This window comes from Hypanus sabinus, chromosome 31, assembly GCF_030144855.1.
Source record: "Hypanus sabinus isolate sHypSab1 chromosome 31, sHypSab1.hap1, whole genome shotgun sequence".
Classification (NCBI taxonomy): Eukaryota; Metazoa; Chordata; class Chondrichthyes; order Myliobatiformes; family Dasyatidae; genus Hypanus; species Hypanus sabinus.
The window spans coordinates 36,556,322-36,575,919 of record NC_082736.1 but is presented as its reverse complement, the minus strand read 5'-3'; the positions used below and the strand labels follow the sequence as shown (position 1 = coordinate 36,575,919).

Below are 19,598 nucleotides of genomic sequence, written 5' to 3'. Positions count from 1 at the left end.
TCTCCGGAAAGAGATGGGGTCTGGAGGTTACAAGGAGGAGGAAGAAGAGGAGCCAGACCAGCAGGGTGTGGCTATGAATGAAAGATGAGTAACATTTGGAAACTGGTCAATTGAAAAACAGAATGGTTAATGTCTACAAAACATTGCAGGTAATCAGCAGATCAGGCAGCAAATGTGGAAAGGAATAAATGGACAGCATTTAGGCCGAGCCCTTTCAGCATGTCTGGACTGTGTACTCCTCTGCTTAGTTGCTGCCTGAACTGCAGAGCTCCTTCAGCATTGTGTGTGTGTGCGTCGCTGTTTTCCAGCAACTGCAGAATCTCTTCTGTTTGACGATTGTACTTTGACATTAAATAAACGAAATACCTGTTGATATTGAGTGTATCGTTTATGGGAACCGCTTTCTGGGTAAAAAAAAACTGCTGATTTTTCTACACACAAAACAAACTGAGGTATGGGCATAAAACCGGTGCTTGCAGAAACCTTTAATGGCCCCGTGATTACCCATAAAGCCGTGCGATCAAAATTTCGCTGTCGCTTGAAGCACCGATCAAATGCGCAGCCGTCAAGCTTGCCGTTGTCTTGGACAACTCCGCATGCGCGCAGTGCACAAAATGTCGGGAGGACCAGCAGAGGTAAGAACGGGTGCTGGGTGGGTTTTAATTGAGTGACAATTGCTGTGAACACTGAACACAGTGACTCACAAACTCGGCACAGGACAGGTCTTTTTCTTCTCTCTCAGCCCCACGATCCGTACTCGGGCCCCGGGGAGCTTCCGGCTAATCAGGGAATGGGAGCAAATAGATCTCACAGGCAGAACTGAGCTCCAGAAAACTAAATGCAGGGATCAGGAACTCGTAGAAAGGGAACAAAGTCTTTCCATCAGCTGTTGAGACAATCGCCTTTGTTCTGCCTCCAACCGCAGCTGCCGGCAATCCAAGCAACACACACAAAAACCCGGAGGAACTCGGCATTAGTACACTTTTCTATCGATGCTGCCAGGCCTGCTGAGTTCCTCCGGCATTTTGTGTGTGTTGCTTGTTCTGCCTGCTCTTGTTCTGGCGTTTTCTACCGGTGAGGACATGCTTTGACCCATTCTGTCTGGGTATCAAACACCTTTGCCCTGGGCAACAAGTAGCTTTCACATCACAAATGTGCCAGACTCCAGTGAGACAGACTACTGCCCTTCCCTCCATATTCATTGGCATTGCCATCACCGAGTTCACCACTGTCAGCCACCTGGAGGGGGTGGGGGTTCAGGGGAAATATTTATGTACAATACAGAAACTGGTGTTACCTGTGTGTATTGTGGCGATGCAATGGTTGCTGGATAATTTGCAAATGTGGGGTGATATTTGGAAATCTGACTTCTTAAAGTATCATTTAGGAAGAAAATCACATACAGTGACATACAAAAGTTTGGTCATCCCTGGTCAAAATTTCTTTTGCTGTGAATAGCAATATAGTGAATAAAAGATGACCTGAGTGCCAAAAGGCATAAAGTTAAAGATGACACATTTTTTTAATATTTTAAGCTCGATTACTTTTTCTTTTCCATCTTTTGCAGTTTCAAAATAACAAAAAAGGAAAAGGGTCTGAAGCAACAGTTTGGGCACCCTGCATGATCTAAGTACTTAGTAACAACCCTTTGGCAAGTATCACAGCTTGTAAATGCTTTCTGAAGCCAGCTAAGAGTCTTTCAATTCTTGTTTGGGGATTGTTGCACATTCTTCCTTGCAAAAGGCTTCCAGTTCTGTGAGATTCTTAAGCTGTCTTGCATGCACTGCTCTTCTGAGATCTATCCATAGATTTTCAATGATGTTTAGGTCGGGGGAATGTGAGGGCCATAGCAAAACCTTCAGCTTGCACCTCGAGGTAGTCCATTGTGAATTTTGAGGTGTGTTTAGGATCATTATCCTGTTGTAGAAGCCATCCCGTTATCACCTTTAGCTTTTTTTTAAAGATGGTGTGATGTTTATTTCCAGAATTTGTGGTATTTATTTGAACTAATTCTTTCCTCTACCAGTGAAATGTTTCCTGTGCCACTGGCTGCAACATAAGCCCAAAGCATGATTGATCCATCCTCATGCTTAACAGTTGCAGAGGTGTTCTTTTCATGAAATTCTGCACCCTTTTTTCTCCAAACATACCTTTGCTCATTGCAGCCAAAAAGATCTATTTTAACTTCAGTCCACAGGACTTGTTTCCAAAATGCATCAAGCTTGTTTAGATGTTCCTTTGCAAACTTCCGATGCTGAATTTTGTGGTGAAGATGAAGGAAAGGTTTTCTTCTGATGACTCTTCCATGAAGGTCATATTTGTGTTGCTGTTGCTGCACCGTAGAACAGTGCACTACCACTCCAGACCTTAATCTTCGTTAAGGTCTTTTGCAGTCAAACAGGGGTTTTGATTTGCCTTTCTAGCAATCCTACGAGCAGTTCTGTGGGAAAGATTTCTTGGACGACTTCCACCATTCCTGTTAACTGCCATTTCTTAATGATGTTACGAACTGAGGAAGCGGCTACATGAAAATGCTTTGCTATCTTCTTATAGCCTCCTCCTGCTTTGTAGCCATCAATTATTATAATTTTCAGAGTGCCAGGCAGCTCCTTAGAGGAGCCTATGGCTGCTGATTGCTGGGAGAAGGTTTGAGGAGTCAGGGTATTTATAAAGCTTTGAAATTTGCATCACCTAGACTTTCCTGACAAAGATTATGAACAAGCCACAGCACTAACAATCTCATAAAGGTCTGAGACCTTGGTAAAAGTCGTCTGAGAGCTTAAATCTCTTAGGGTCCCCAAACTTTTGCATGCTGTTCCTTTATTTTTTTCACTCTAAAATTACACAAAACAAAAATAATACACTAATCTTGCTTAAAATGTTGAATAGGGTGTTTCATCTTTAATTTTAACTTTTGGAGATCAGTTCATCTTCTACTCACTTAACTATTCACAGTTCTTGATCCAGGTAAAATGGACCCGGGGATCGAGCTGCTTGGGCTTATGAGGTGTTGAGTGAGTATTTCTGGTCTGGGATCAGCAGTTTGTTTCTGGAGTTCCTTTGGAAGCAATGACTGCTAATCTGAGGAGAGGATGAATTCCCATTCCATCCCTCACAGGGAGAGGCTATGAGTAAATGGGCAGTTCCGTGTTTACAACAGTAGAAATAGACCCTTGAGTTTGGTGTTGAACTGTGTTTGGAAATCACAACCCCCCCCCCCCCCCCCCACACACACACACACCCACTGTCACCTGTCTGTCACTCAGCAGAAATCATGCACAATCTCAAGTTGCTGGAGATCTGCACAAAAAAACTGAAAATGTTTGAAGTCATTCTGATGAAATATATTAACCTGAATTGTAAAGTTTGTTCCTCTCAACACAGCTGTTCCTTACCTGCTGAGTGTTTGGTAATTCCAGTTTCTGTTTATTACATTCACCCTGGAATGGTTTATATTTCCTGAAATGGACCTGTTTTAACCTGGAAATGGAAATGGGTCATTCTGTGATAGTAGAGCAGTAAAGAAAGCACAACTTTGCTCTGTAAATTATCCTGGTACCTGTTTGTGTTCAGTACAGTTGTTTCTGACAAGATTTACAAGAATAATCACAGGTAAGATTGGCTTTATGTATAAGGAGCATTTGGTGGTTCTGGACCTGTGCTCAATGGAGTTCAGAGGGACGGTGTGGGTGGTGGGGGAGTTGTCTGGCAAAGTAAACCTACTGAATGCTGAAAAGCCTGGATACAGTGGACATGGAGAGGAAGTTACCACTAGACGGAGAGTCTGCGATCTGACAGCACAGTCTCAGAATAAAGATACTTCACTTTAAAACTGAGATGAGGAAAAAAAAGTGGCCAAAAGATGTCTGATCTGTGGAATTTGCTGCCGCAGAGGTTGGTTGAGGCTGCCATTTGGGTATATTTATGACAGAGATTAATATACTCATGATTGTTAAGTAGTTTCAAGGTTACAGGAGGAAGGCAGGAATATGGTGTTGGAATAAAACTCAGCCATGGTTGGGTGGAGGGGCAGACCAGATGGATCGAATCACCTAATTCTGTTCCTGTGTCTTATATCTTACCATGACTGAATGATGGCTCCTTCTTATCCCATATCGTTTTGTGATGTGTGAGGGACAACAAAAGATTGTTCACTGAGATCATTATATCTGCCTTCAACGTTTAAGTTTCAGTCAGTTTTGCTCTTAGTAACATTAAGTAGAAATGTCTGGTTCTCCTTTTTATTGTTAATGTGCTTCATTATCTTTCATGTTAAAGTTAGACCTGTGGTGAGTGATTTATTGAATTAAAAACCCCAACCGGAAGCAAACCATAACTGAAGACGAGGGAACAGCAACAAGTGAACCTGCCCGAGGATTGAGAACATCAACTAAAGAGAACCCATCTTACTGAGAGATTCCAGTGATTCAGTCAGGGGAAAGTTTGGTGAGTCTCATTTACTCAAACACTGGTCCTTTAGACATTACATACCTGTAGAAAGGAAGGTAGGGAATAGTTGGGAGTGAGATTGAATGTGCCCAGAAGAACCAGTTATGCCTCTGTCAGACCCAGTTGGAATCACTCCAGGTCTGGTAATGTGCTTCCAGCAGCCCAGCCCTTTAAAAGCTATCCCATTCTATCAAAGTCTAATCCCGATAAATTCACTCAGGGACCGTATAAGCACAAACTGTTTATTCCAAGCACCTGGGGCTTACTCAGTTAGTCACTCAAACAGGAAGAGTCTATGACTGTTCCCGCCCAGTCCACTAACTGACTAACAATTCGCGTTATACCACAGATATATCTGTCCACACAAGACAGGCTGGAGCCAACTTATTTACTACATGACAGCCCCTAAAGACAAATTACAAAATAGTCATAATGCCTTAGAACAGACTGAAGCTGCCCTATCTCTACGCATGAGTCCACAAGGAGATGAACATCCTGGAACCCGAGCTAGCTTCTCTCAAGAAGAAATATGGCTCAGCATGGCTTAACACATCTGGAGCTCATCAGCAATTTCTTTCAGAAAAACAGGTTGCTGTTGTTTAACCAAGTGTTAACCCTTTTGCATACTTTATCACTCCCTCTTTTTGATCATTACATGATCAACAAAGCAGTAGTTTTTTTACAGAGAAAGCAACTGAATATAGCATTGACTTATCAGTGAGTAAAAACAGCGTTCAACAGTAATTATAACAATGATATGCACAACTATTAGGACATAATGCAATATCATGCCCCACATATTAACAAACAGGCTTTCAAAGACCACCATTTCGAACCTTCGGTGAACCCATGTAAATCCTGCCCTATTTTCTTGATGCTGTCAATCTCCCTGGCAGTGTGCTCAGAGATGGAGTAATGTTAGTAGGCGCATCAGGGATATAGGGGCAGCATTCTGTGTCACTAATAGCACAGGTTCCCCCTTTCTCAGCTAGGATAAAAACTAAAGCCATATAGTTCTGTTGGACTGTTTGCCAGATTACAATCATTTCAGTGGATATTTCTGTTACTTGGGCCTGTGTTTCTGTCAGGGTCCCTGCAGTATTGTGGCCAGCTCCTCAAGCGCTGTAGCCAAATTGATTATATCTCATAAATTCCTGGCTACTCCATAGGAGAGAAAATTGATCATCCAAAATCGCTCAGTCTCAGTTATTCCTCTCCGCTGCTGGGCACCTGCAAGTATGGTCAGGATGCATGTTTCCCAGTCTAGGAAGTTGTGTTTGGTGGGAGCCTGAGATACCATCCCTCAAAACACTGACAGCCACAGTCATCTCTGACTGAACCCCAGTTCCTCATCTCTCTTCCCCTGGTGTTATTTGTGAAAGCCCAGGCTGAGAGTTCCTCACTCTGGTTGAGCGGGATTACTGACATTGGAATCATAGTTTTACAATGCTGCGGAATTTTGGCACAAACCCAGCAGGCCCCTAGTTCTACCTGTTTGGCATCGGTGTGACAGAGACATAGAAATGTTAACTGGATGCTGGGGTGATCCCTCTCAAAGACATAAACACGAACACCACTGTTACATACCTGTAACAATTTAAATGAACCAGCAGCAATAGACCACACATTGGGTCTGGTTATGATGTTAACACCACTGTCTTTATTTGTATCTACTTATAACATAACAACTTAAGCAAAACAATCAAAAGGGACCTTGGGGTTCAAATCCATACATCCCTCAAGGTTGCTGCACAGGTTGATAGGGTGGTTAAGAAGGCCTATGGTATGCTGGGCTTCATTAACAGGCGGATTGAGTTCAAGAGTAGAGAGGTCATGTTGCATCTCTACAACTCTCTGGTGAGACTGCACTTCGAGTATTATGTTCAATTCTGGTAACCTCATTATAGGAGGGATGTGGACGCTATGGAGAGGATGCAGAGGAGATTTACCAGGATGTTGCATGGTTTGGAGAACAAGTCATATGAATCAAGGTTAGCAGAGCTGGGACTTTTCTCTTTGGAGAGTAGAAGAATGAGAGGGGACTTGATAGAGGTCTACAAGATTATGAGAGGCATAGATAGGGTGGATAGTCAGTATCTGTTTCCCAGGGCAGCAATAGCAAATACCAGAGGGTATATGTACAAAATTAAGGGAGGGAAGTCTAGGGGAGACATCAGTGGTAAGTTTTTTTACACAGAGGTAACACTTTCTCACAAGTGGTTACCACATAACGCACCCGAATCCAGTTAAGGGTTAACAAAAGTGGTAGCCACGGGATACTCCATCAAAATCCCCATATGGATTATACGAATTATCACCAACAGTGATTTGTCACGGGGTACCCTGTACAAGTGAATTACCACCCCCAGGCAAGGGTTAGCACAAGTGGTCTTCACAGGACACTGTCAAACCTAAAAATCCACTCCATTGGATTAAACAAAGTGGCAATCACACATTCAGTATTTGCTGGATCAATAATCAACCCACCCTTGTGGGCACAGGAGAGTTCAAACAGCGAACTTCGGCCACTAGGTCCTTTGTTTCGAACCTTCCATCTTCTTTCTTTCTCTCCGTCTGACCTTGCTTAAATAAAGCAAACTGCGAGCTATGTAAACACAAGCTGTGAACAAGTGTAAACACGCTGCAGAGTGAAATAGTTCCACCCCTCCCTCTCTCTCAGTAAGAATCAAACAGGAGCCGATAAAGCTGGCGGCTGCATCACTCAGGCACTCTCTTAAAATGACAGTCCATGGCAAGAAACCTAGAGGTTCATCACACCACTATCAACCAATACTTTTGCCTTTAGTCCGAGAGAGTCCTTCTACTCAGTTCCTTCAGTAACATGTTTGTAGTCTGTTTGATGTATCCACCGAGATTGCCCCTTCAGTCTCTGAGCCGTGGAGTGGTCAGTAACACCTGATATGGTCCTCTCCACCGAGGTCTGAGTTTCCCTCAATCCCAGTTCTTGGTCAGGACAAAATTCCCAGGTTCTTGGGTACGATAATCACTCCTCTCTGCGTGGTAGTTCTCTTCCTTGTAAGCCTGTCCTACCTGTGAGTGTAATGCTTGGAAAATTTTGTTTAGTTGGCATATGTATTTCCCCATCTCTTCCCCTAGGGCAGGGGTGGGCAAACTGTCTGACTTGTGGGCCACAAAGGGTTCTAAAATTTGACAGGGGGGCCGGACTAGGAGCAGATGGACGGAGTATTTCGGTAATACACCTCATAAGAGAAAATAAAATATCATGAGATATGTAGAAAACATGTGCTTTAATTTCAATTGAAAATGAACAAATGCATTACAACAAAATATGTGTCTTTGAAGTCCCATGGTATTTAGCTATTTATTGAAATGACTTTTAAAACACTGAAAATTAAATGAATAAAATACAGCTTTTTTTAATAGTAACAGTTAGTATTTTAAAGCACTGAAAATTCTGTTATCCTTCAAGATATTATCATCATCACTCTCCTCCTGACTGTCTTTATTTCAAAAACAGTAGGAGATGCTGGTCTACTTATTCAATTGTCCCCTGTGCCAAAACTCAACAACGACCAGCACAAGGACTGAACAGTGACAGCGTGCCAGTATGCAGAGCGCATTATTTGATCTGGAGCGCATTTTTTATTTTGAGAACGTACGTGCACCTGCGCACTACTCATGTCCATTACTTAACAGAAATGACATGTAACATGTAAGGCTTATTGAAAAAAATATTTTCAAATGCATTTTTTACATAACACAACGAAGAAACTTATTTTTAATTTCAGTGGGAACAGTGTTGGTCTCCCTTTTTAGCCAGCGCATCAAAGTCTGGATTTAGTTTTGTTGTGGCGATTCTCAGGATGGATCTGAGGTGTTGATCAGTTAACTTGGATCTGTGGCTGGCTTTGTTGATGTTCATGACGCTGAACGCCTGTTCACACAAATAGGTCGAGCCGAACAAAGAGTAAAGTGCAAATGTGGAGTATTATGCTGCTCCTCAATGTAGATAGAGTGCATCATCTATTGGGAAAACGCCAGAATTGCGGGGAAAAAACGTTAACAAGGTTTATTAATATAATTTCATCAAGTTCTGCGGGCCGGATTAAAAAGCTTGACGGGCCGCATATGGCCCCCGTGCCGTAGTTTGCCCATGCCTGCCCTAGGGTATGCATATCCAATATACCTGGTAGACTTTCTGGGAACAATGGTACACAAGGTCTTGGTCCTAAGGGTGTCCTCATGGGCCGTCCATAAATGATTTCAGCTGGTGACAACACTGTTTTCCCCTGTGGGGTGACCCTCATGTGGAATAGGTCTAACAGTAGGACCTTCAACCAAGTGAGTCCAGTCTCCGCTGTTAGTTTGGCCAATTTACCCTTCAGAGTGCTATTGACACTAAGCCAGCGGCCCGTGGGTGGTGTACACAGTGGAATTGTTGCTTGATAGCTGGTTTGTTCCACACCCCTTTGCTTGCTTTCACCACAAAGTGTGGGCCATTGTCAGAGCTCAGCATCTCTGGCAGGCCGTACCTGGGAATTATATCCCGTAATAATACCTTCACAACAGTCATAACAGTATTATTGGTAGTTGGAATAGCTTCATCCATCTATTAAATGTATCTATAATAACTAAGCAGTATCTATAGCAATGTACTCTAGGCAATTCAGTAACATCAACTTGTAGACACGAAAATGGTCAAGGGAGTCGTACCCGGTGTGCAGGGTGCAGGTTAACAACCATTCCCTCCTTTTCCAGGTGTGTCCATGATTGACCAATATTGGTAAAAACTGTGTAGGAACACAAACCTGTCCCGCTGGGGTGATCCAAAAACCTGGGTCGGGGACTTTCTGGCACCCCATCTGGAACCACAGCTTGCACTCCTCCTCAGAGGCGTCCCCCTGAAAAGTACGTACCTCCCACATGTCTGGCAAACTTGTTCTGCTTGTTCTGCCTGAACCCGAGGAGAACTATCAAAGGCACACCGATGGGAACTATCGAGGATTGTGCAGCACTTTTCGCTGTCTAATCTGCTAAAGCATTGAGTTTAGTGACCTGTTTGGACATGCGGGTGTGGGCCGCACATTAATAATGGCCAGAACTCAAGGTAGCTGTAGAGCAGTGAGTAAGTTGTTTACAAAGGTGGCATTACTAATGGGGTGGCCAGAGCAAGTCAGGAATCCCCATGTTCCCAAAGAGCCCAGTAGTCATGTACAACTCCAAATGCATAACAGAAGTCCGTGTAATTGTTCGCACTTTTATCTGTTGCTAGGATATAGGCACAAGTCAGAGCAAACAGCTCAGCCTTCTGGACGAGACGGCTGCTTCAAAAGAGTCCGGCTCAATTACTTCACTGTCAGTTACTATCGCATCACCAGAATATTGTTTCCCTGCTGGATCCACAAAAGGGCTTCCATTCTCATAAAACAGTGCCTTGGGCTTGAGGGGATATAGCAGAATGGATGGGAATGTCTGTCCTCTTTTCATGGTGATCCAGATGGGGGGCAGTTTTAGAAATCAACAAGCAAGGCCAATTTCATGGCCTGAAGTTGCCCAGAGATGGGGTACAGCCTCTTGGATTCGGTCAATATTAAAAGAGTGTCTTACCAGATGTCCTGTCTTCACCTGAGTCCTTCCAGTATCAGAGTTGGCATGCGGCCAAGTCTGGCCATCCTCCCTTGGTGCTGGGGGCTTGTTTCATCAGGGTGTAGGCAAGGAACCCTAGGCTCTTTGGCTTAAGCCTAAGGCAAACCGTCACGGTGGTATGGGGAACCACCTGTCCTGTCTGTCTCCAAAGGAAATCCGGAACTTCGGCCAGTATTGCACTGTTCTCTCTTCCTTTAACAGCTGTAATGTGACTGGGAACTTTGTCCCTAGAGGGGTGCATAATACTGGCTTTTCTCAATCCCCCTGGAATTCCACCTGCAGTGGCTGTGTATGTGAATACGTGCGTTCCGTGCCTTCGAACCCAGACAGTGTGATTGTCGTGTTTGATAGCTGGAATCCATTTTCCGATATTATTTCCTGATTGAGAGTGGTTGTGGTTGCCAGCATATCAATCACAAACGGAATTGGAATTCCGTTGGGCTCTTCCTGTGGGGTGGTACTCACGGCAGGAAGCATCCTTGCTTGTTAATTTGAAAACGAGTTGTTGTCCCCACCTGTCTCTTGGTAGGTTTTTGTTCCCATTTCTGATCCTTACTTTTTATTCTGACAAACTCATAACCACTTTGTACTTTTAAAATTTCGCTTTGAAGGCCTCCCACTTACCAAGCACACCTTTGCCATAAAGCAGCCTGTCCCAGATCCTAGTGTCTTAATTCCAGGTGTTGATCCATGCCCTGAACACATCCACCTTTCCTATCATGCTCCTTGCATTGAGATATACAGGGCTCAGCATATTCACTGCACCACGCTCAACGTTTTTCATTCCTGACTTTGAGGGCTGAACAACACCTGTCTCCAAAACCCCTCCACTATCTGTTCTGTTATTCAGGCATCCATTCCCCCTGCAACTTTAGTTTAACCCCCCTTACCTCCACCCCCCACCATGCAGCTCTATCACCCCATTGGTTTTCATCTCCCAGATCAATAAAAAGGAGGTGCGCACCAGGTACAGGCAGATAGGAACAAATGGGATACTTATGAGATACAGGAAATTCAAGTGAACACTTATGAAAGAAGGCATGAGGTTGCCCCAGCAGACAAGGTGAAGGAGAATCCTCTTGGATTCTGCAGATATGTTAAGTGCAGAAAATTGCAAGGGAAAAAATTAATCCTTTGCAAGATCAGAATGGTAATCCATATGAGGAGACAAAGTAGATGGGGGAGATTTTTTCTGCATTTGTATTTACTCAGGAGATGGACACAGAGTCTGTAGAAGTGAGGCAAAGCAGCATCAACTTCATGGAGCCTGTACAGCTTACAGAGGTGGAGGTGTTTGCCGTCGGAAGGCAAATTACCATGGGTAAATCCCCAGGGCCTGACAAGTTGTTCCCTCGGACCCTGTGGAAGACAAGTGCAGAAGTTGTAGGGGCCCAAGCACAGATATTTAAATCATCCTTAGTGACAGGTGAGGTACTGGAAGATCGGAGGACAGCCAATGTTGTTCCGCTGTTCAAGAAAGGCTCTAAAAATAAACTAAGAAATTGTATGTTGGTGAGCTTGTCATCAGTAGGGGGAAAGTTATTCTAACGTAGGTGCAGGAACCAGATATATAAGTATTTGGATCGATTTGGACTGATTAAGGATAGACAGCATGGCTTTGTGCATGGTAGTTCATGGCTCACCAATCTTATAGAGTCTCTCGAGGAAGTTTTTTAGGAAAGTGGATGAAGGCCAGGCAGTGGATGTTGTCGACATGGACTTCGGCAAGGCACTTGACAAAGTCTCATATGGGAGGTTGGTCAAGAAGGTTCAGTCACAACATTCAAGATAAGATAGTAAATTGGACAAGACACTGTCTTTGGGAGAAGCCAGAGTATGGTAGCAGATGGTTGCCTCTCTGACTGGAACTCTTTGACCAGTGGTATGTCAGAGGGATCAGTGCTGGATCTGTTGTTGTTTGTCATCTATGTCAGTAATCTGGATGATAGTGTGGTTAACTGCATCAGTAAATTTGTTGATGACACCAAGATTGGGGTGTAGTGGAGAGCAAGGAAGATGATCATGGCTTATAGTGCAATCTGGACCAGCTGGAAAAATGGTTTGAGAAATGGAAAATGAAATTCAATGCAGACAAGAGTGAGGTGTTGTATTTGACTGGTTGGGCACTGAGGAGTGTTGTAGAAGAAAGGGACCTGGGAATACAAGTCCATAATTCACTGACAGTGGTGTCACAGTTAGATAGAGACGGAAAGAAAGATTTCGGCCCATTGGCCTTCATGAAACAAAGCACTGTCAACAGTAGGTAGATGTTATTTTGACTTGTAGAAGGTATTGGTGAGGCCTAATTTGGAATATTTTGTGCTGCTTTGGTCACCTACCTACATGAAAGTTGTAAAAGAGGTTCCGAGAGTTCAGAGAAAATTCACAAGGATGTTGCCAGGTCTGGGCGACTTTAGTTACAACGTACAGGGTAGGATTTTATTCCTTGGAATGTAGAAGATTGAGGGGAGATTTGATTGTGATAGAGGGACATAGATAGACTAAATGCAAGCTGGCTTTTACCACGGAGATGGTGTGGGACTACAACCAGAGGCCATGGGTTAAGGGTGAAAGGTGAAATGTTAAGGGGGACATGAGGGGAAACTTCTTCACACAGATGGTCATCTGAGTGTGGAATGAGCAGCCAACACAAGTGGAGAATTCGAGCTGAATTTCAGCATTTAAGGAGGTTTGCGTAGGTACCTGAATGGTAGGGTTGTGGGACTGGGCAGTTTAAATAGTTTAGTACAAACTAGATTGTCCAAAGGGCCTGTTTCTGTGTTGGTACTTTTCTACAAGGGCCTGAACTAACACAAAGATTCACTCTATGTCCATTGAACAGCTGTGTGGACCAACTATTCATCTCAGCAGGAAATTTTTATAAGGCATTAAAACTGTGGCACTTTAAGTTAATAATACATATGAGAAAATTCTAGCTGCCCATTAAGAAAGACTATTTGTGTGAGAATGTTTCAGTTACTGTGTGGCCAGGCACCCATTCAGCTCAGCAGGAACAGGGAATAATACCAATGGAGGGAGCCAAACTGAGCCAAGGCACAAATTGGAGATGGCAGAAATGTCCCATTCCTATAGAAATAAAAAGAACATCAGAGAATTGATGGTTATTCCAGATACCAGCACTGTGCCCACTTAGAAGATGATTTTTCTGCCCAACTTGGGTGGAACCTCTCTGTAACAGTATGATGCTAGATCAAACCTTGACAACTCAAGTAATCTCATCCAAAGTGTTGTCCTACACCCATTGATGGATTTTGTAAATCTTTTTACAGGTTAAAAACGAGAAGGAATTCGTCTCCCGGAAGCTCAAACATGGCACACCAGTTTTGCTGTCTCTGTCTAGATATTTAAGAAGTGAAGCAAGGGATTCAATCAACCTTCCTATCTGATCAGACTACGGGGCAGGATTCACTCAGTCATTTGACCAACTGGCACCTGTGTCATTTTACACAAGGGAGAGCCCATTCTTCTGCTCAGGCTGTGGGAATGGATTCAGTCAGACATTTCAACTGAAGGTACATCAGCAAGTTCACACTGGGCAAGGTCATTCACCTGTTCTGAGTGTAAGAAAGCATTTAGTCTGTCATCCCACCTGTGGACTCACCAGTCAGAAGCTGGTCATCTGCTGAATTTCTGGGGAAGGATTCACTCGGTCATCTGACCTTATGGCACACCAGCGAGTTCACACTGGGGAGAAGCCATTCACCTGCTCAGAATGTGGGAAGGGATTCACTCGGTCATTCGGCCTACAGATTCATCAGCGAGTTCACACTGGGGAGAGGCCATTCACCTGCTCAGAATGTGGGAAGGGATTCACTCAGTCAAGTCACCTACTGACACACCAGCGAGTTCACACTGGGGAGAAGCCGTTCACCTGCTCAGTCTGTGGGAAGGGATTCACTGTGTCATCTCAGCTACTGACACACCAGCGAGTTCACACTGGGGAGAAGCCATTCACCTGCTTAGAATGTGGTAGGGGATTCACTGTGTCATCTCACCTACTGACACACCAGCGAGTTCACACTGGGGAGAAGCCGTTTACCTGCTCAGAATGTGGGAAGGGATTCACTCAGTCATTCAGCCTAAAGATTCATCAACGAATTCACACTGGGGAGAAGCCATTCACCTGCTCAGAATGTGGGAAGGGATTCACTCGGTCATTCGGCCTACAGGTTCATCAGCGAGTTCACACTGGGGAGAGGCCATTCACCTGCTCAGAATGTGGGAAGGGATTCATTCGGTCATCCCACCTACTGAGCCATCAGCAAGTTCACACGGAGAAGTGGTTCACCTGCTCAGACTGCGGGAAGGGATTCACTCGGCTGTCCAACCTGCTGAGTCATCAGCAAGTTCACACTGGGGAGATGCCATTCACCTGCTCAGACTGTGGGAAGGGATTCACTCAGATATCCAACCTGCAGAGTCATCAGCGAATTCACACTGGGGAGAGGCCATTCACCTGCTCAGTCTGTGGGAAGGCATTCACTCGGTCATCCCACCTACTGAGTCATCAGCGAGTTCACACTGGGGAGAGGCCATTCATCTGCTCAGAATGTGGGAAGAGATTCAGTGATCCATCCTCCCTACAGAGACACTGGAAAGTTCACATTGGAGAGAAGCCATTCACCTGCTCAGTCTGTGGGAAGGGATTCATTCAGTCATCTCACCTACTGACACACCAGCGAGTTCACACTGGGGAGAAGCCGTTCACCTGCTCAGAATGTGGGAAGGCATTCACTCGGTCATCCCACCTACTGAGTCATCAGCGAATTCACACTGGGGAGAGGCCATTCATCTGCTTAGAATGTGGTAGGAGATTCACTGAGTCATCTCACCTACTGACACACCAGCGAGTTCACACTGGGGAGAAGCCGTTCACCTGCTCAGAATGTGGGAAGGCATTCACTCGGTCATTCCGCCTACTGAGTCATCAGCGAATTCACACTGGGGAGAGGCCATTCATCTGCTTAGAATGTGGTAGGAGATTTACTGAGTCATCTCACCTACTGACACACCAGCGAGTTCACACTGGGGAGAAGCCGTTCACCTGCTCAGTCTGTGGGAAAGGATTCACTCAGTCCTCCAGCCTCCAGAAACACCAGTCAGTTCACACATTCTGAGCTATTCACCTGCTCACATTGTTGGAAAGGATTCATTCAGTCATCCCATCTAATGGCACACCAGTCAGTTTACATTGTTATTAATCCCTTGCTTTTGCGTGCTGTGGACATTCATTTTAAGAGAGAGAGAGTAATTAAGAAGACATCAGTCTGGCTTGCAGCTTGTTTAGTTTTAACCGAGGACTCAGACACTCAGAGTCAGATGGAGATGAAGGAGGTAAAATGGAAGGATCAAAACCAGGGAACTAGTGGCCAAGAGTCACTGTTTAGAGTTTTCCTATGCCCACAAAGGTGGGTTCAGTATCGATTCACCATACATCGAATGTGTGGTTGTCACCTCGTTTGATCCATAGGTGTGGATCGGATTTGGGGTATCCTGTGAAGACTACTTTTGTGTTAACGCTTGGCTGGGTGTGGTGTGATAATTCACTTGAAGGCGATACCCCTTATGACAAGTCACTTTTGGTGATAATTCGTATGTGGATTTGGAACGATGAAGCATAAAATCTACAGCAACTGTTCTCTGATTTCACCAGAATGTAACCTTTGGAATTCGACGTAATTGCCTTCTCTCAACATTTACCCTGGGTTACAAATATCTCTCTCTCTCGTCACCTATTCCGTGGATGAACTGAACTTCCATACTTTACCATCTCAAGACTCTAAGCCAGGCATGGGCAAACTACGGCCCGGGGGCCATATGCGGCCGGTCAAGCTTTTTAATCCGGCCCGCAGAACTTGATGAAATTATATTAATAATCCTTGTTAACGTTTTTTCCCCGCAATTCTGGCGTTTTCCCAATAGATGACGCACTCTATCTACATTGAGGTGCAGCGTATTACTCCACCTTTGAGCTTTACTCTTTGTTCGGCTCGACCTATTTGTGTGAACAGGCGATCAGCGTCATGAACATCAACAAAGCCAGCCACAGATCCAAGTTAACTGATCAACACCTCAGATCCATCCTGAGAATCGCCACAACAAAACTAAATCCAGACTTTGATGCGCTGGCTAAAAAGGGAGACCAACACTGTTCCCACTGAAATTAAAAATAAGTTTCTTCGTTGTGTTATGTAAAAAATGCATTTGAAAATATTTTTTTCAATAAGCCTTACATGTTACATGTCATTTCTGTTAAGTAATGGACATGAGTAGTGCGCAGGTGCACGTACGTTCTCAAAATAAAAAATGCGCTCCAGATCAAATAACGCGCTCTGCATACTGGCACGCTGTCACTGTTCAGTCCTTGTGCTGGTCGTTGTTGAGTTTTGGCACAGGGGACAATTGAATAAGTAGACCAGCATCTCCTACTGTTTTTGAAATAAAGACAGTCAGGAGGAGAGTGATGATGATAATATCTTGAAGGATAACAGAATTTTCAGTGCTTTAAAATACTAACTGTTACTATTAAAAAAAGCTGTATTTTATTCATTTAATTTTCAGTGTTTTAAAAGTCATTTCAATAAATAGCTAAATACCATGGGACTTCAAAGACAGATATTTTGTTGTAATGCATTTGTTCATTTTCAATTGAAATTAAAGCACATGTTTTCTACATATCCCATGATATTTTATTTTCTCTTATGAGGTGTATTACCAAAATACTCCGTCCATCTGCTCCTGGTCCGGCCCCCCTGTCAAATTTTAGAACCCTTTGTGGCCCACAAGTCAAAAAGTTTGCTCACCCCTGCTCTAAGCCTTGTTTCCCCCAAGCTCAATAGTTTGGGAGTTATATTTTGTTACGCCTGTGCCCCAACTCTGAGGGGCCAAAGGGTACAAAGTAGCCCCCTCCTTTTTGAGGATCGCAAGATCGCTATGAATTCAGGTCAGGAGACCCAGGAAATGAGAGGATGACACGCCTGATCCACAAGGGGTTTGGATCGTCCCAGCCCCTCAGCGATACAAAGCCACGGGAAACGGCCATTGTCACTTGGAGATGGAATAGTGTATTGAGTTCCGTACTATTTATTTGAAGCCCTCAGGGAATGAGCCGAGGGGGCTGGCTGAGGGATTGCATCATCCCAACCTGATTGACATCTGAGACCCCGTAAGTAAGGATAAAAGAGGGTCTGGGGGACAACCCCTTTAGATGCACCAGGAGAAATGATAGAAATCCTGTGTATGTTACTCAAAATGGGTTTTTTTGGTTTGTTAAGAGTAGGAATGCTTCTTTGTTTGATAAGTGTTTCTCTCGCAGTTGTTTTGCTTTTACTTGTTGATATGGTAATTGTATTCATTTGTTAACCAATGGGGAATGTTATTTTGTCTTGTGAGGCTGGGAACTTGGGGAAGGGGTATTTAGCGGGCTTTTGGGAGAGAGCCGGGAGGAGGACGCCGAGGAAGGTGGACGTGAGCTGCACTGCTCGGAAGTCCACCGGGCGGGGGGGTCCTAGGTGCGAAGACGTGGAGGTCAGAGGCAAGCGACGAGGGGTCGAATGGTTCGATGTTTGAGCTCCAACGATGTGCACTAAACTGACTGAACTTTGATAAGTTGGCGCCTTTTTGTTTTTTTTCCCCCTTGCATATATATTGTATTGCCTAATACTCTTTTAATTTTAGTAAACTCTTTAAAGTGTATTTCATAACGGTATTTGTTGTGGGTTTGATACTGTGGGCGAGCGCGAGGCATAAACGTGATTCTCACAGCACCTGCGCGCACGGGAGGTGGGATTGTTGAGTGGCTGGATCTCCTTTTCCCCTAGACATAGACCAGCCTGTTGGGTAAGTGTTACACCCGTGAGAGTGTTTAATAGTGACAGCCGGTGGTGACTCGTGTGCGTGTGTCCATCCTTGCCCAGCTGACGAGTTTTCCACGGAACGGCTTAGCTGAAGGACCGACTACAAATACGGAATTCATAAAAATCGACATCATAAAAAGGAAAGCCGGCAAGTTTAAAACATCTGTCTCTCTTGACTCCAACAAAAGGCTGCAGCCTGCATGAACTTGAGTGACTTATATATTTCCATCGGACAATATATATGTTATTTCTTATTGACTATTATTATACCCGTGCTTTTAGATTTAGTATTGACGACATCTATTATCTGTATGTTTGCATTGAAATTATTTTTGTGTATTTTTATCAATAAATACTGTTAAAATAGTACCATCAGACTTCAACGGACCTCTCTATCTTTGATGATAAGTAACCCAGTTATGGGGTACGTAACAACTTGGGGTACTCGTCTCGAGATTTGACACCAAATTGGGAGGCCAGTGAATCGGGCTTGTAAGTCCAAACTTGCATCTGGTACACGGGTAGCCAGACGGGAAACCAGCAAAGATGGACGTGGATAAATAGAAGACCCGAATGTGGAACCGCTAGAGGCGGCCACCAAATCGGACTTGATAAATATGGCGAAGGGGCTAAACCTCGCAGAGGTGAGGTTGTCAATGAAAAGGCGGGAGGTGCGAATGGCCACAACTCAGTATTATATGAGAAGAATGTGTTTGCAGCTGAGGTATTGGAAAATATCCCTGAAAAGGTACCAGTTAGTGGGACGGCTCAGTTAGAGTTGGAGGAATTAAAGTTGGAACATGAAATTAAATTAAAGCAGCTGGAAGCAGCTGAGAAGGAGAAAGACAGAGCTGAGAAGGAGAAAGAAAAGGCCGACAAACAAAGGGAGCATGCGCTCCAGCTGAAGGAGTTAGAGGTGAAAAAAAGAGCAGGACAGAGCTGAGAAGCAAAGAGAGCATGAAATTCAGTTAAAACAGCTGGAGGCAGCTGTAAAGGAAAAGGAACGCCGAGAAGGAGAGAGAGTATGAGGAGGCAGAGAAACAGAGGCAACATGACTTGGATATGGAAAATTTAAGGCAAGAGCGAAGAACTCAAGGGTCAGACCGAGGGGAGCGGTTTAATGTTAGTCGGGAGTTGAGGTTAGTACCTCCGTTCGAGGAAACGGATGTTGATAGTTATTTCTTGCTTTTTGAAAAGGTGGCAGTGAATCAGAAGTGGCCCAAAGAGCAGTGGGTGGCGTTGTTACAAAGTGTGTTAAAAGGGAAAGCACAATGGGCATATGCGGCGTTGTCCATGGAGTAGTAAGAGGCGGAGAAAGTGGCCATTCTCCGGACTTACAAATTGGTACCTGAAGCTAATAGACAAAAGTTCAGAAATCTAAAGAAAGGGTGGAATCAGACATATACCGAGTTTGCTTATGAGAAGGGTGTGCTCTTGGATCGTCGGTGTACAGCAGAAATAGTGGAAGAGGATTTTTGGCGTCTCCGGGAGCTAATTCTGATTGAGCAATTTAAAAGTGGTGTTTCGGAGGATATCCGGATGTATTTGAATGAGAAGTCCATCTCCGAATTTGCTAGGTTCGCAGATGAATATGCCCTAACCCACAAGACAAATTTTTCTTCGAATAAAAGTTCCCAGAGAGAC

At 44.3% G+C, this 19,598-nt stretch overlaps 1 protein-coding gene across 4 annotated transcripts; it reads left to right on the top strand.

Annotated features, from left to right (window-relative positions):
- Window positions 1-606: 606 nt before the first annotated feature.
- On the top strand, window positions 607-18,323 carry LOC132384100 (zinc finger protein 420-like). Of its 4 annotated transcripts, none has more exons than XM_059955437.1 (3): window positions 607-635; window positions 4,279-4,446; window positions 13,368-18,323. In XM_059955437.1, exon 3 carries the CDS (start codon window positions 13,761-13,763, stop codon window positions 15,213-15,215), a length of 1,455 nt encoding a protein of 484 aa, XP_059811420.1. In that variant the 5' UTR covers window positions 607-635; window positions 4,279-4,446; window positions 13,368-13,760; the 3' UTR covers window positions 15,216-18,323. The 4 variants fall into 4 exon arrangements, 3 of the variants coding, with proteins under 3 accessions (XP_059811420.1, XP_059811419.1, XP_059811421.1); XM_059955436.1 differs by having other exon boundaries at window positions 620-635; window positions 1,568-4,446; XR_009508851.1 differs by having other exon boundaries at window positions 621-635; window positions 1,568-4,446; window positions 18,015-18,323.
- The last annotated feature ends 1,275 nt before the right edge of the window (window positions 18,324-19,598 follow it).

What these genes read in the sequence shown, in the direction of transcription:
- LOC132384100 (XM_059955437.1), top strand. Translation starts at nt 13,761, where the DNA reads ATGGCACACCAGCGAGTTCACACTGGGGAGAAGCCATTCACCTGCTCA.